We start from the raw sequence: 17,170 nt of genomic DNA, 5'->3' as shown, positions 1-17,170 counted from the left end.
TTATTTGTCACAACTCCAACGGGCTTATTTATTATTAATTACAGAATTTTTGCCCCTATATTTATAAGTTCATAACGGCAGTTTCATCGTGCAGGACTTCATCAGTGGATGCCCTGGCAACAAGTACTCAGGGCCTGATTCAGAGCCGGACGCTCTGACCAGAGCGCTCGCTCTGAATCAGGGCCCTCCTACCTAAACTTGGAGCGGCCTCCTGGCCGCTCGCATAGCTGTGGGTGTCCACCCACAGCATATGCGAGCAGCCAAAAAGATGGTCGCGATGGTCAAGACCATCGCGACCATCGGGCTTGCGACGAGACCCTGCGGTAGGGTCTCGGTGACCGCAAGCCCTGGAGTGATTTTGGCTCTATCAGAGCCAAAATCACTCCCACTGACATCACTAGTGATGTCAGTTGGGCCGGACCCAGACGGTAGGTGTTCTCATGGGAACGCCTCCGTCTGGCAGCCACGCCCCCGGCACGCCCACCAAAGGGGGCGTGCTGTCAATCAACATCGACAGCACGCCCCCTTTGGTGCGAGACCCGGAGCGACGGCTTCCCCGTCGCTATCTGGGTCTCGCGCATGCGCACGACGGAGCAGCCTCCGTCGTGCGCATGCGCACTAGGGCACCATCGACCCGCTCGCGAGCGGGTCTGAATCAGGCCCTCAGTTCTTTTATATTTCTGATGCAGTTGTATATATAAGGGAGGGAGATACAGATGTATCCTCACTCATCTTTGCTGCAGTTGTGTCAAACAGACACTCATGGCGCGCCTGGTTACGTGAGCCTCATTTTAGCGCCGGCATCTTTTTGTGCTGAAATTGCGTCTAAGTGGCAATGTGATGTGACTAAGAAGTACCAGGAGACTGTGCTGATTAATTCTATATGTGACACTTGTATATATGTGTGCGACTCCAAGTGCCATTTACATTTACATGCCATACTGTACATATAAATGATTTCATTCTCTTAGTGATATTTTAATATTTTTAAAAATAGTACTGTGGGATGGCCCCCTTAGCTTAACCATACATTTTCTCCAGATTGTTGAAACCTTGGAGAGATATAGAGATAAAGGGGGAGATGTAATGTGTGATGAGGCGTGTAACGGACAGTAATTGCCTGGACCTGCTTCGCCTATTATGGCGACGAATCAGGTCCACACATCACCCACTATTATTTAGTTTGCTGCAGAGGTAGTGTGCTAATTCACCAGTCAGGTGAATAGTAATCTCCCTCTTTCGGCATCTGACCAGCATTTGCCTACCCTCCTGATTCGGCCGGGAGCCTTCCAAAAATCGGGTGCTGCTCCCATGCCCCCGGAAAGGCAGGCAAGCCTCCGGTCTCCGTCGTCACCCCGCCATCCCCAGCGGTTCCACGATAAACCCCAGCAGCAGGGGGGCCCGTAACACCATTCGCACTGAATCATGTCATCGTGGCCCCGCCCCCTGCTTCACATTGCTGTTAATAGCGGCATTGTGAAAAGGGGCGGGGTCACGATGATGCTATAATGTGGCCCCGCCCATGCCCAGCCCCCTTTTACTGCTGATACGCCCCTCACTGTGAAAGACTGACAGCTCCCTCCTTCCAGGAGGGAGCTAAAAGTCGGTAAGTATTGCTTGTAGAGAATCTGCGCATGCGCCAGTAAGAAATCCCCAACGGCACCTGCGCCATTACTGAAAAATATATGTTTATTGTTTTTTTGTAAGCACGGTACTGGCTGCATATTCTGGCAGCCAGGGACAGTGCTGTGATTCCGCAATGACAGCAGCAGTTTTAGAAATTGATAAATCATACATTGCCTCACCAGTTTGGCGCCCCAAGGAATAATGGCGCTAATAATGGTAGGGGAGCATTACTACATGCAGGGAAGCTGTCACTGCACCTCATATAGGGTGCAGTTACCAATTTTACACATATCGGCCCTTCATGTATCTACCTCAAAGTACCATCCAATCAGCTCCTGTCATTTTTCGAAGGGGCAAAACGCTAACTGTGCATGTACGCACAGTAATAAAATGCTTGCTGTGCACCATGTAATAATGTAGGGAAGCAAGCAGGATGACAGAGATGACAGGGGCGCGATCCGTCGGCAAAGCGGGTCCACACAAATAACGGCTGCATCATACATCTCCTCCTAAATTCTATATTGTATATAAACAGGGATATCGCTCAGATTAAAACTACTTATCACCAGATTGTAAACATGACAATTACTATGTTTGTATCTGGTTTAATGCATATCTGCAAAAAGAAAAAGTAGGCCCCCCAAAGTAAATAGCAGAATCACCTGACGCAAGTTGGCATTAATGAGTTTAAATGGCGTCCCTATGTATGGAAATTTAAACTGTGTCCAGAATCTGAATTTTAAAGCTCTAGCTCACTAGACAGAGGCCCTCATTCAGAGCCGTACGCTCTGAGCAGAGCGCACGCTCTGAATGAGGGCCGGGCTCCATTTTCATGGAGCGTCCTCCTGGACGCTCGTATAGCTGTGGGTCACCACCCACAGGCTATACGAGCGTGCTTTTTGATGGCCGCGATGGTCGAGACCATCGCGACCATCGAAATTGCGAGCCGGAGCCTGCGGTTGAGGTTTTCAACCGCAAGCTCCGGAGTGATTTTGGCTCTAGCAGAGCCAAAATCACTCCCACTGACATCACTAGTGATGTCAGTGGGCCGGCTTCTGACGGGAGGCGTTCCCGTGGGAACGCCCCCGTCAGGGAGGCACGCCCACCAAAGGGGGCGTGCTGTCAATCAACATTGACAGCACGCCCCCTTTGATCGGACACAACGAGCGAAGGACTTTCCTTCGCTCGTCGCGTCTGGCGCATGCGCACGACGGAGCTCCCTCCGTCGTGCGCATGCTCAGTGCATAACATCGACCCACTTGCGAGCGGACAGCCGCTCGCGAGTGGGTCTGAATCAGGCCCAGAGTCACCTTAATTTAGTTAACCTAGTGAGTAGGAACTTCCAAATAATAATAATAGGGTTGATGTATCAAACAGTGAAATGGGTGCAGTAGTGGACCAGAGGAGAACCAATTAGCTTCTACCTATCATTTAATATCATGGATGTAGTAAATGCTACAGTACGCCTGATTGATTGCTATAGGATACTGCTCCACTGGGCCACTTCTCCACTCTTCTCACACCTTGATACAGTAAATCAACCAAATGACAGGAGCTGATTGGTTGGTACTTTATTTCCATAGTGTTGATCCAGTCTGGATTTCTCATTGGTGGGGCCCTTTCTTGTGTGTTAGTCTTTTTGATATCATAGAGCAGGAAGTCCACTCGGGCTTGCGAGACCTGAGAACCTACCACAGGGTCTCCTCGCAAGCCCGATGGTCGCGATAGTCACGACCATCGCCAGGCCGCACGCTAAAGCTGTGGGTGGTCACCCACAACTTAGCAAGCGGCCTGGAGGCTGGGTTAAAAAAATAAAAAATGCCCTGATCCAGAGCGTGCGCTTGCAAATAGCGAGTGCCTCTGAATCAGGGCCTTAGACCACTGAGGGGGAGATGTCTTTAAGAGAGATAAAGAGGAGAAGTTGCACATGGCAACCAATCAGCTTCTAACTATCATTTACCTAGCACAGCCTGTAACATGACAGTTACAAGCTGATTGGTTGGTATTAGGGGTGAGCGGGTTCGGATTTCTGAAATCCGAACCCCCCCGAGCCCCCCCGATCCGAGTCCGATCCGAGTCAGGCTCGACTTTTCCCGCCTGACTCGGATCTGACATCGAGGCAAAACGTCATCATCCCGCCTTCCGAGTCTCGCGGGTTTTGGATCCTATATAAGGTACCCGCGTCGGCGCCATTTTCTCACTCGGCTGTGGACAGTGAAGAGGGAGGGTGGGAGTTAGTGCTGTGTAGTGTAGTGTAGTGTAGTGCTGCTGTTGTCCACTACTTCAAAGTCCATAGGGGCTGGCTGTGTTGTGCTGTGCTGCTGTTGTTAATAGGGGCTGTGTCCACTACTTCAAAGTCCATAGGGGCTGGCTGGACTGTGTTGTGCAGTCAGTTCCAAAGTCCTGTGCAGTGTCCCAGTCCTAAAGGGGTGCTGTAGTGTTGTCCAGGGGGTGCTCTGTCCATCAGGGGTGCTCCCCCCAAGTGCTAAAAAAATAATATATTTTCTGTGTTTGTGAATTGTGTGCGCAGTAGCCGCACGTGCATCAACAAAGTAGTGCCAAGCGTGCGCCTGTGTCATAAGTAAAGGGCCGGCTGGCTTGACCGTTAAGGGTGCTGTAACCCCCGAAAGTACACTCCAGTCCAAACCAAAAAAAAAATTATTTTCTGTGTTTGTGAATTGTGTGCGCAGTAGCCGCACGTGCATCAACAAAGTAGTGCCAAGCGTGCGCCTGTGTCATAAGTAAAGGGCCGGCTGGCTTGACCGTTAAGGGTGCTGTAACCCCCGAAAGTACACTCCAGTCCAAACCTAAAAAAAAATTATTTTCTGTGTTTGTGAATTGTGTGCGCAGTAGCCGCACGTGCATCAACAAAGTAGTGCCAAGCGTGCGCCTGTGTCATAAGTAAAGGGCCGGCTGGCTTGACCGTTAAAGGGTGCTGTAACCCCCGAAAGTACACTCCAGTCCAAACCAAAAAAAAATTATTTTCTGTGTTTGTGAATTGTGTGCGCAGTAGCCGCACGTGCATCAACAAAGTAGTGCCAAGCGTGCGCCTGTGTCATAAGTAAAGGGCCGGCTGGCTTGACCGTTAAGGGTGCTGTAACCCCCGAAAGTACACTCCAGTCCAAACCTAAAAAAAAATTATTTTCTGTGTTTGTGAATTGTGTGCGCAGTAGCCGCACGTGCATCAACAAAGTAGTGCCAAGAGTGCCCCTGTGTCATAAGTAAAGGGCCGGCTGGCTTGACCGTTAAAGGGTGCTGTAACCCCCGAAAGTACACTCCAGTCCAAACCAAAAAAAAATTATTTTCTGTGTTTGTGAATTGTGTGCGCAGTAGCCGCACGTGCATCAACAAAGTAGTGCCAAGCGTGCGCCTGTGTCATAAGTAAAGGGCCGGCTGGCTTGACCGTTAAAGGGTGCTGTAACCCCTGAAAGTACACTCCAGTCCAAACCAAAAAAAAATTATTTTCTGTGTTTGTGAATTGTGTGCGCAGTAGCCGCACGTGCATCAACAAAGTAGTGTCAAGCGTTCGCCTGTGTCATAAGTAAAGGGCCGGCTGGCTTGACCGTTAAGGGTGCTGTAACCCCCGAAAGTACACTCCAGTCCAAACCAAAAAAAAAATTATTTTCTGTGTTTGTGAATTGTGTGCGCAGTAGCCGCACGTGCATCAACAAAGTAGTGCCAAGCGTGCGCCTGTGTCATAAGTAAAGGGCCGGCTGGCTTGACCGTTAAGGGTGCTGTAACCCCCGAAAGTACACTCCAGTCCAAACCAAAAAAAAAATTATTTTCTGTGTTTGTGAATTGTGTGCGCAGTAGCCGCACGTGCATCAACAAAGTAGTGCCAAGCGTGCGCCTGTGTCATAAGTAAAGGGCCGGCTGGCTTGACCGTTAAGGGTGCTGTAACCCCCGAAAGTACACTCCAGTCCAAACCTAAAAAAAAATTATTTTCTGTGTTTGTGAATTGTGTGCGCAGTAGCCGCACGTGCATCAACAAAGTAGTGCCAAGCGTGCGCCTGTGTCATAAGTAAAGGGCCGGCTGGCTTGACCGTTAAAGGGTGCTGTAACCCCCAAAGTACACTCCAGTCCAAACCAAAAAAAAATTATTTTCTGTGTTTGTGAATTGTGTGCGCAGTAGCCGCACGTGCATCAACAAAGTAGTGCCAAGAGTGCGCCTGTGTCATAAGTAAAGGGCCGGCTGGCTTGACCGTTAAAGGGTGCTGTAACCCACAAAGTACACTCCAGTCCGAACCAAAAAAAAATTTATTTTCTGTGTTTAGCCGCACGTATATATCAAATCGATATAACATAAATGGAGGACCAAACTTTCTCCGATAAAAATAAAATAGAGAAAGATCAAGAACCACTTCCTCCTAGTGCTGAAGCTGCTGCCACTAGTCATGACATAGACGATAACATGCCATCAACGTCGTCTGCCAAGGCCGATGCCCAATGTCATAGTAGAGGGCACATACAATCCCAAATGGCAAAGTTCAGGAAAATGACCTTGAAAAAGACATTTAAATCAGCTGAAGAGAAACGTAAACTTGCCAATATGCCATTTACGACACGGAGTGGCAAGGAACGGCTAAGGTCGATCCCTAGTATGTTCATGACTAGTGGTTCAGCTTCACATGACGATGGAAGCACTCCTCCCACTAAAAAAATCAAAAGAGTTAAGCTGGCAAAAGCACAGCGAAGAACTGTGCTTTCTAAGAAGATATCACAAATCCCCAAAGAGAGTCCAAGTGTGGTGGTGGTTGCGATGCCTGACCTTCCCAGCACTGGACGGGAAGAGGTGGCTCTTTCCACCATTTGCACGCCCCCTGCAAGTGCTGAAAGGAGCACCCACAGTCCACTTGCTGATATGCAAATTGAAGATGTCACTGTTGAAGTACAACAGGATGAGGATACTGGTGTAGCTGGCGCTGAGGAGGAAGTTGGCGAGGAGGATTCTGATGGTGATGTGGTTTGTTTAAATCAGGCTCCGGGGGAGACAGTTGTTGTCCGTGGGATGAAAAAGCCCATCACGGTCATGCCTGGGCAGAAGACCAAACATTCCACCTCTTTGGTCTGGCAATATTTCTATCCAAATCCGGACAACAACTGTCTTGCCATATGTACCATATGTAAAGGTGAAATAAGTAGGGGTAGGGACGTCAACCACCTAGGAACATCCTCCCTTATACGGCACCTGCAGCGCGTTCATAAAAAGTTACTGTCAAGTTCAGAAACTTTGGCTCAGACCGTAAGCAGTCCAGGGACACCTAAATCCCGTTGTCCTGTTGTATCCAAGCGCCTGCAAACCACACCGTCAACTCCCTCCTCGTCAATTTCCTCCTTAGTCAGGATCGGAAGTAGTCCTGCAGGCCATATCACTGGCATGACTGACTCTCCTATCCGGGATTCCTCCGGAGGATCCTGCATTGCTACGCCTACTGCTGCCGCTGCTGCTGTTGCTGCTGCTGCTGGGAGTCGTTCATCATCCCAGAGAGGAAGTAGGAACACCACTACTTTTACTAAACAATTGACCCTCCAACAGTCCTTAGCGAGGAGGATGAAGTACGACAGCAGTCATCCTGAAGCAAAACGTATAACTGAGGCCTTGACTGCTATGTTGGTGTTAGACGTGCGTCCGGTATCCGCCATTAGTGCAGTGGGATTTAGACAATTGATGGAGGTAGTGTGTCCCCGGTTCCAAATCCCGTCTAGATTCCACTTCACTAGGCAGGCGATACCGAGACTGTACAGAAACGTCAGAAAAAGTGTCCTCAGTGTCCTGAAAAATGCCGTTGTACACAATGTCCACTTAACCACGGACATGTGGACAAGTGGAACAGGGCAGACTAAGGACTATATGACTGTGACAGCCCACTGGGTAGATGTATCACCTTACGCAGCAACAGCAGCAGCGTCACCAGTAGCAGCATCTCAGAAACGCCAGCTCGTTACAAGGCAGGCTACGCTGTGTATCACCGGTTTCAGTAAGAGGCACACCGCCGACAACCTCTTAGAGAAACTGAGGGAAATCATCGCCCAGTGGCTTACCCCACTTAGACTCTCCTGGGGATTTGTGATATCTGACAACGCCACCAATATTGTGCGGGCATTACATCTGGGCAAATTCCAGCACGTCCCATGTTTTGCTCACACAATAAACTTGGTGGTGCAGAATTTTCTGAAAAGCGACAGGGGCGTGCAGGAGACGCTTTGGGTGGCCCGAAAAATTTCTGGCCACTTTCGCCATTCAGCGACTGCGTGCCGAAGACTGGAGCGCCAGCAAACACTCTTGAACCTGCCCCGCCATCACCTGAAGCAAGAGGTTGTGACGCGGTGGAACTCAACCCTCTATATGCTTCAGAGGATGGAGGAGCAGCAAAAGGCCATACAAGCCTATACATCCACCTATGACATAGGCAAAGGAGGGGGTATGCACCTGACTCAAGCGCAGTGGAGAATGATTTCCGTGTTGTGCAAGGTTCTTCAGCCCTTCGAACTTGCCACACGTGAAGTCAGTTCAGACACTGCCAGCTTGAGTCAGGTCATTCCCCTCATCAGGCTTTTGCAGAAGCAGCTGGAGAAAGTGAAGGAGGAGCTAAGACGGAGCGATTCCGCTCGGCATGTGGGACTTGTGGATGAAGCCCTTCATTCGCTTTGCCAGGATTCCAGGGTGGTCAATCTGTTGAAATCAGACCACTACATTTTGGCCACCGTGCTCGATCCTAGGTTTAAAGCCTATGTGGTGTCTCTCTTTCCGGCCGACACAAGCCTGCAGAGGTGCAAAGACCTGCTGGTGAACACACTGTCAGCTGAAGCGGAACGTGACACGTCAACGGCTCCTTCTTCATTTTCTCCCGCAACTGGGGCTGCCAGGAAAAAACTTAGGTATCCTAAGCAACCCGCTGGCGGTGATGCAGGGCAGGCAGGACCAAGTTTGGACATCTGGTCCGGACTGAAGGACCTGGCAACAATTTCTGACATGTCTACTGTCACTGCATATGATACTGTCACCATTGACAGAATGGTGGAGGATTACATCGGTGACAGCATCCAAGTAGGCATGTCAGACAGTCCATACCTGTACTGGCAGGAAAAAGAGGCAATTTGGAGGCCCCTGTACAAACTGGCTCTATTTTACCTGAGTTGCCCCCCCTCCAGTGTGTACTCCGAAAGAGTGTTTAGTGCAGCCGGGAACCTTGTCAGCGAAAGGCGTAGGAGGTTGCTTCCACAGAATGTGGAGAAGATGATGTTCATCAAAATGAATTATCAGCTCTTCCAGGGAGACCAGCCTCCAGAAGGTACAGAGGGACCTGTGGTGGTGGATTCAAGTGGGGACGAGTTAATACTTTGTGAGGATGAGGATGTACACACTGAAGAGGGTGAGGAATCGGTGGATGAGGAGGATGAGGATGACATCTTGCCTCCGTAGAGCCAGTTTGTGCAGGGACACATTAATTGCCAGCTTGTTTTGTGGGGGCCCAAACGAACCAATCATTTCAGCCACAGTTGTGTGGCAGACCCTGGCGCTGAAATGATTGATTTGTTAAAGTGTGCATGTCCTGTTTATACAACATAAGGGTGGGTGGGTGGGAGGGCCCAAGGACAATTCCATCTTGCACCTCTTTTTTTCTTTGCATTATGTACAGTTTGGGGCCTAGTTTTTCTAACTGCCATCCTGCCTGCCACTGCAGTGTCACTCCTAGATGGGTCACGTGTTTGTGCCGCCCACTCGTGTCGCTTAGCATAGTCATCCAGCTACCTCGGTGCAACCTTTTGGACATAAAAACACTATTGTGAGGTGTGAGGTGTTCAGAATAGACTGGAAATGAGTGGAAATTAAGGTTATTGAGGTTAATAATAGCATAGGAGCAGAAAAACCTACAAATTCTGTGATTTTAGCTGTTTTTATGCTTTTTTAAAAAAAAATACAGATCCAAAACACAAAACCCAGAACCCAAAACACGGAAGGGTGGTTTTGGCAAAACCAATCCAGATCCAAAACACGAAGAAAGATCCAGATCCAAAACCAAAACACAAAACACGAAAAGTGGCCGGTGCACACCCCTAGTTGGTATGGGCAACTTCTCCACTCAAATATTTGATAAATCTTCCCCCAACACAGCAGTCACCTCTCTCAAGAGAGGTGACAGGAACATGTCATAAATCACTTCATCAAACCCTGACTTTAACAGTACCAAGTAAAGGCATGCATAGTCAGCGACATGGCAGATACACACTAGACGATGTGACCGATATGTCGTCTGATATGGCACATCCAGCTGGATCTGCGACATATTTTTAAAGCTATCAGTAAACAGTTGACAGATCCATTTAACTCACCAAGCAGATGTTGGGCTTACACTGAGCTGCAATTGTCAGAGCTCCTGCAATTATGTACTGCAAAAAAAAAAAAAAAAATATATATATATACATATATATATATATATATATATATATATATATATATATAGTGAATTTAAATCATGCAATATGTACAGTGCAAGCATTACCGGGGAGATGTATCAAACCTTCTAAAGAGATGGAGTATATACTAGATAAATTATTGCTAGAAGCTAACTGGTTGCTATGGACAACTTCACTTGTCCTCTTAAAAAGGTTTGATACATCTCACCCTATATCACATATTGTCTAATTCAAAAACACTTACTGTTGGTGTCTGTACACATTAGAGATGTGTGTGGACCCACATGTTTTGGTTTGGGTTTTGCCAAAACCACCCTCAAGTGTTTTGAGTCTTTTCAGGTTTAGTTTTGAATTTCTTTAAAAATTTATAAAAAAAAAAAAAAAACAGCTAAAATCAGGTAACTTGGACCTGTTTTGGCTCCTTTAGCAAATAATACAGTACAATACATTTAATTTCAAGCAGTGGCTTAACTAGGGTCCTTTGGCACCCATGGCAAGATGAAAAATGCCCCCCCCCCCCCAAGTGTGCTCACTCCAAAAAGTGGTTGTGGTCACAAGAGGCATGGCAACTGAAAAATGGGGCCCCTTATGCAGTGCCCCTAGAAGTAGTGCTTCTTATGCATTGCCCACTGTAGTAGTGTCCCTTATGCATTGTCCCCAGTAACAGTGCTCCTTATGCAATGCCCCCAGTAGCAGTGACCCTTATGCAATGCCCCCTATAGCAGTGCCCCTTATGCAGTGTCCCCAGTAGCAATGCCCCTTATGCAGTGCCTCCAGTAGAAGTGCACCTTATGCAGTGACCCCAATAGTAGTACCCCTTATACAATGCCCCTAGTCAGTGGCGTCCCTCCCCGCAGTGACACCCGGTGCGGGGAGGGACACCATACGCGTCGCAACTGCCAAAATGGGGGCGTGGTCTTCGGGTGGGGGGGTGTCGGGGCGTGGTCTCACATATCGGACCTTCGGGAGGGGCGTGGCCTCACAGCACTTACCCTGCCGTGGCCGCGGTAAAAAAAAAGGAATAATACATTATGTATCAATGGGGTGGGGGGTGCAGGAGGTGCGGGCATGGACAGTGCCGGCTCCCTCACTGACAGGAGCCGAGTGCTGCACTTAATGCTATAGTGCAGCACCCGGCTCCCGTCACCGAGGGGGAGCCTGCACCTTGGTGTCACCCCTCGGCGGGTGACACCCGGGTGCGGGCCGCACCCCACGCACCCACCTTGTGACGCCACTGCCCCTAGTAGTAGTTCCTCTTATGCAATGTCCTCAGTAGCAGTGCCCCTTATGCAATGCCCCCAGTAGTAGTGCCCTTTATGCAGTGCCTCCAGTAGCAGTGCCCCTTATGCAGTGACCCCAATAGTAGTGCCCCTTATACAATGCCCCTAGTAGTAGTTCCTCTTATGCAATGTCCTCAGTAGCAGTGCCCCTTATGCAATGCCCCCAGTAGCAGTGCCCCTTATGCAATGCCCCCAGTAGTAGTGCCCTTTATGCAGTGCCCCTGTAGTAGTGCCATTTATGCAGTTCTCCCAGTAGTAGTGCCGCTTAGGCAATGCTCCCAGTAGTAGTGTCCCTTATGCAGTGCCCCCAATGGTAGTGCCCCTTATTCAGTGCCCTCAGTAGTAGTGCCCTTTATGCAGTGCCCCAGTAGTAGTGCCCTTTATGCAGTTCTCCCAGTAGTAGTGCCGCTTATGCAATTCTCCCAGTAGTAGTGCCCCTTTATGCAATGCCCCCAATAGTAGTGCCCCTTATTCAATGCCCCCAGTAGTAGTGCCCCTTATGCAATGCCCGCTAAAGTAATGCCCCTTATGCAATGCACCCTGTAGTAGTGCCCATTATGCAGTACCACATGTAGTAGTGCCTCTTATGCAGTGCCCCAGTAGTGCCCCTTATGCAATGCCCCCAGTAGCAGTGCCCCCAATAATAGTGTCCCTTATGCAGTGCCCCCAGTAGTAATGCCCCTTATGAAGTGCCTCCAGTAGGGTCCCTTATGCAGTGCCCACCATAGTGCTCCTTAAACATAAAACATAAAATACACAGACACACAGAACACAAAACTATACTTACCCAAATCCCCACTCCTGAGCCTGCCACCATCCACTTCTCCCGCTCGGCACTATGGGAGAGACTTCATGACGTCTTTCCCTTCACACACTGCAGTAGCCGGAAGGCGGAGCTCATGAGTGAGCTCCAGCCTGACACCGGCACTGGGTGCAGCAGTCAATAATAATCTGTCTGACTCTTATTGACTGCTAAAACAAACACACCGCCAGTGAGTAGAACACTCACTATCAGTCAATGTACTACCCAGTGCCAGTGGCAGTGTGTTTGTTTTACTGTGTAGTGCCATGGACCATACTGACCCAGACAGCAGACGCTTGGTGCGCACCCCCCCTTGCCGCTGGGTCTGACAGCCCTGCTCAACCCCCCTTAGTTACGCCACAGATTTCAAGTCATTACTAGTCAATTTTACCCACCTCACAGCACCTGAAATCACGAGGGATGGACTTAAATGCTATCCAAAACACAGGAGATAGGGACCTACACTATTACCTACATTACCTATTTATCCTTAGTAATTAAACAATCCATGTCTGATTTGTGTCATTATAAAAATGGAAAATAAACAAAATAATTATGTATGATTGAATACAAAAGGGTTACTTTAAACTTATAGATTCCATCTTGTTTTTCATATGTTTATACTAATTAATTTTATCCTTTGCCCTACATATTCTACTAGTTCTAAGACAGGAATATCTGTTTTTATTCTAGTTTATTGGAGAATAGATTGTGTTGAACATAATGGGCGGGATGTACTAAAGGGGAAAATGCGGTAAAGCCCCAGAAAATTCTGTATTCAGGGGTTTTACCGCATACCCCATATGGACTAAACACCGGAATTGCTTCGTCCCCATGGGTAATACGATCTACAGGTGGCGTTACCCAATAGAAACCTATGGGCTTCTTTTTGGGACGCCTCTCCTGAGACAGATCCAATCGGATCCCACCTATCATCTCCCCTGCATGCACAGAAGGATGCCAGAGGGACTTTTGGGTGTTAAACCCGGAAGTCCCTCTCTCTGGAGCCATCGTAAAGGACAGCTTTATCGAGAGAGCTGTCCTTTGCGATATTCTAGGTACATACCACTGTAATCAACTGCGGTATGTAGCCAAAGACAGGCGGGATTTACCGCATCGCATATGCGATTCTTAGTACATCCCGCGCAATACAATATATTATGAACACAATTAAATGTTGTTATTAGAGATGTGCAGTTCGGTCTTCCTGAAATATGAACACTCCAGAACTTAGGGATTCCTAGTCGATTCGAGTCCTTGTTCAGAATCACTTTAAGGTTCGGTTCTGCATTCAGTTCGGAACTTGGATTTAGGATTACATGTAAACTGGTCCAAATTACATTATTTTGGCAGTTTTATTGATTTTATTATAGTTTTATATCAATCTTTGTATCAATTTTCATAAATTTTTAAGCAATCCCAACTGAATCCAACCGAAAACACTTGAGGGTGTCCAAGCACATCTCTAATATCCATTTTTCACCTAAAACCGAGTCTGACCTGGACATGGTGCCAACCCAGGTCAGATCCCATTTACACTGCACCTTTGACCCGGGTTATTCCTGGGTCAGCCCCATTCACACTGAACCCAGGTCCCCCCTGCTAAACTTGTGAGGTCATAAAAAGTAGGAGGTGACTGCTCCACAGCCACCATTCAGCTTATTTTAGGCATGACCCAGGTTGGATGAGATCATCTCTAAGCGTCGACTCTCCCTATGCAGTGCATGGGACCCGGGTAGTTGTTTTTATAAATTTAAAAAAAAATCCAAAGCCAAAAGAATTGCGGGTGGTTTTGGCAAAATCAAAACACCGGGGTCCACGCACAACTCTAATTATTACAGTATTGCATATAAGCACACAGTAACTAGCAATCTATATATATATATTAGGGGTGAGCGGGTTCGGATTTCTGAAATCCGAACCCCCCCGAGCCCACCCGATCCGAGTCCGATCCGAGTCAGGCTTGACTTTTCCCGCCTGACTCGGATCTGAAATCGAGGCAAAACGTCATCATCCCGCCTTCCGAGTCTCGCGGGTTTTGGATCCTATATAAGGTACCCGCGTCGGCGCCATTTTCTCACTCGGCTGTGGACAGTGAAGAGGGAGGGTGGGAGTTAGGGCTGTGTAGTGTAGTGTAGTGTAGTGCTGCTGTTGTCCACTACTTCAAAGTCCATAGGGGCTGGCTGTGTTGTGCTGTGCTGCTGTTGTTAATAGGGGCTGTGTCCACTGCTTCAAAGTCCATAGGGGCTGGCTGGACTGTGTTGTGCAGTCAGTTCTCCATAGGGGCTGTGTCCACTCCAAAGTCCTGTGCAGTGTCCCAGTCCTAAAGGGGTGCTGTAGTGTTGTCCAGGGGGTGCTCTGTCCATCAGGGGTGCTCCCCCCAAGTGCTAAAAAAATGATATATTTTCTGTGTTTGTGAATTGTGTGCGCAGTAGCCGCACGTGCATCAACAAAGTAGTGCCAAGCGTGCGCCTGTGTCATAAGTAAAGGGCCGGCTGGCTTGACCGAAAGTACACTCCAGTCCAAACCAAAAAAAAAATTATTTTCTGTGTTTGTGAATTGTGTGCGCAGTAGCCGCACGTGCATCAACAAAGTAGTGCCAAGCGTGCGCCTGTGTCATAAGTAAAGGGCCAGCTGGCTTGACCGTTAAAGGGTGCTGTAACCCCCGAAAGTACACTCCAGTCCAAACCAAAAAAAAAATTATTTTCTGTGTTTGTGAATTGTGTGCGCAGTAGCCGCACGTGCATCAACAAAGTAGTGGCAAGCGTGCGCCTGTGTCATAAGTAAAGGGCCGGCTGGCTTGACCGTTAAAGGGTGCTGTAACCCCCGAAAGTACACTCCAGTCCAAACCAAAAAAAAAATTATATATTTTCTGTGTTTGTGAATTGTGTGCGCAGTAGCCGCACGTGCATCAACAAAGTAGTGCCAAGCGTGCGCCTGTGTCATAAGTAAAGGGCCGGCTGGCTTGACCGTTAAGGGTGCTGTAACCCCCGAAAGTACACTCCAGTCCAAACCAAAAAAAAAATTATTTTCTGTATTTGTGAATTGTGTGCGCAGTAGCTGCACGTGCATCAACAAAGTAGTGCCAAGCGTGCGCCTGTGTCATAAGAAAAGGGCCGGCTGGCTTGACCGTTAAAGGGTGCTGTAACCCCCAAAGTACACTCCAGTCCAAACCAAAAAAAAAAAATGTTTCTGTGTTTGTGAATTGTGTGCGCAGTAGCCGCACGTGCATCAACAAAGTAGTGCCAAGCGTGCGCCTGTGTCATAAGTAAAGGGCCGGCTGGCTTGACCGTTAAAGGGTGCTGTAACCCCCAAAGTACACTCCAGTCCAAACCAAAAAAAAATTATTTTCTGTGTTTGTGAATTGTGTGCGCAGTAGCCGCACGTGCATCAACAAAGTAGTGCCAAGCGTGCGCCTGTGTCATAAGTAAAGGGCCGGCTGGCTTGACCATTAAAGGGTGCTGTAACCCCCGAAAGTACACTCCAGTCCAAACCAAAAAAAAAATTATATATTTTCTGTGTTTGTGAATTGTGTGCGCAGTAGCCGCACGTGCATCAACAAAGTAGTGCCAAGCGTGCGCCTGTGTCATAAGTAAAGGGCCGGCTGGCTTGACCGTTAAGGGTGCTGTAACCCCCGAAAGTACACTCCAGTCCAAACCAAAAAAAAAATTATTTTCTGTGTTTGTGAATTGTGTGCGCAGTAGCCGCACGTGCATCAACAAAGTAGTGCCAAGCGTGCGCCTGTGTCATAAGTAAAGGGCCGGCTGGCTTGACCGTTAAAGAGTGCTGTAACCCCCAAAGTACACTCCAGTCCAAACCAAAAAAAAAATTATTTTCTGTGTTTGTGAATTGTGTGCGCAGTAGCAGCACGTGCATCAACAAAGTAGTGCCAAGCGTGCGCCTGTGTCATAAGTAAAGGGCCGGCTGGCTTGACCGTTAAAGGGTGCTGTAACCCCCGAAAGTACACTCCAGTCCAAACCAAAAAAAAAATTATATATTTTCTGTGTTTGTGAATTGTGTGCGCAGTAGCCGCACGTGCATCAACAAAGTAGTGCCAAGCGTGCGCCTGTGTCATAAGTAAAGGGCCGGCTGGCTTGACCGTTAAGGGTGCTGTAACCCCCGAAAGTACACTCCAGTCCAAACCAAAGAAAAAATTATTTTCTGTGTTTGTGAATTGTGTGCGCAGTAGCCGCACGTGCATCAACAAAGTAGTGCCAAGCGTGCGCCTGTGTCATAAGTAAAGGGCAGGCTGGCTTGACCGTTAAGGGTGCTGTAACCCCCGAAAGTACACTCCAGTCCAAACCAAAAAATAAATTATTTTCTGTGTTTGTGAATTGTGTGCGCAGTAGCCGCACGTGCATCAACAAAGTAGTGCCAAGCGTGCGCCTGTGTCATAAGTAAAGGGCCGGCTGGCTTGACCATTAAAGGGTGCTGTAACCCCCAAAGTACACTCCAGTCCAAACCAAAAAAAAAATATTTTCTGTGTTTGTGAATTGTGTGCGCAGTAGCCGCACGTGCATCAACAAAGTAGTGCCAAGCGTGCGCCTGTGTCATAAGTAAAGGGCCGGCTGGCTTGACCGTTAAAGGGTGCTGTAACCCCCAAAGTACACTCCAGTCCAAACCAAGAAAAAAATTATTTTCTGTGTTTGTGAATTGTGTGCGCAGTAGCCGCACGTGCATCAACAAAGTAGTGCCAAGCGTGCGCCTGTGTCATAAGTAAAGGGCCGGCTGGCTTGACCATTAAAGAGTGCTGTAACCCCCAAAGTACACTCCAGTCCAAACCAAAAAAAAAATTATTTTCTGTGTTTGTGAATTGTGTGCGCAGTAGCCGCACGTGCATCAACAAAGTAGTGCCAAGCGTGCGCCTGTGTCATAAGTAAAGGGCCGGCTGGCTTGACCGTTAAAGGGTGCTGTAACCCCCAAAGTACACTCCAGTCCAAACCAAAAAAAAATTATTTTCTGTGTTTGTGAATTGTGGGCGCAGTAGCCGCACGTGCATCAACAAAGTAGTGCCAAGCGTGCGCCTGTGTCATAAGTAAAGGGC

General features: G+C 48.3%; 1 protein-coding gene across 2 annotated transcripts in view; it reads right to left on the bottom strand.

Moving 5' to 3' along the window:
• Positions 1-17,170, bottom strand: part of LOC148522927 (membrane-spanning 4-domains subfamily A member 4A-like) — a 72,148-nt gene that overhangs the window by 18,479 nt on the left and 36,499 nt on the right. Inside the window, exon 4 of one of the 2 annotated variants that reach the window (XM_088473518.1) lies at positions 9,961-10,017. The exons of the other annotated variant lie outside the window; for it this stretch is intronic. Within the exon in view, the coding sequence (XP_088329644.1) occupies positions 9,961-10,017 (57 nt within the window). The remainder of the gene's footprint in view (positions 1-9,960; positions 10,018-17,170) is intronic. 2 annotated transcript variants of the gene reach the window in all.

The sequence above is a fragment of the Taudactylus pleione genome, unplaced genomic scaffold, assembly GCF_031769625.1.
Source record: "Taudactylus pleione unplaced genomic scaffold, aTauple2 ptg000136l, whole genome shotgun sequence".
In the NCBI taxonomy this organism is placed as follows: Eukaryota; Metazoa; Chordata; class Amphibia; order Anura; family Myobatrachidae; genus Taudactylus; species Taudactylus pleione.
This window is presented reverse-complemented; position numbering and strand designations above follow the sequence as displayed.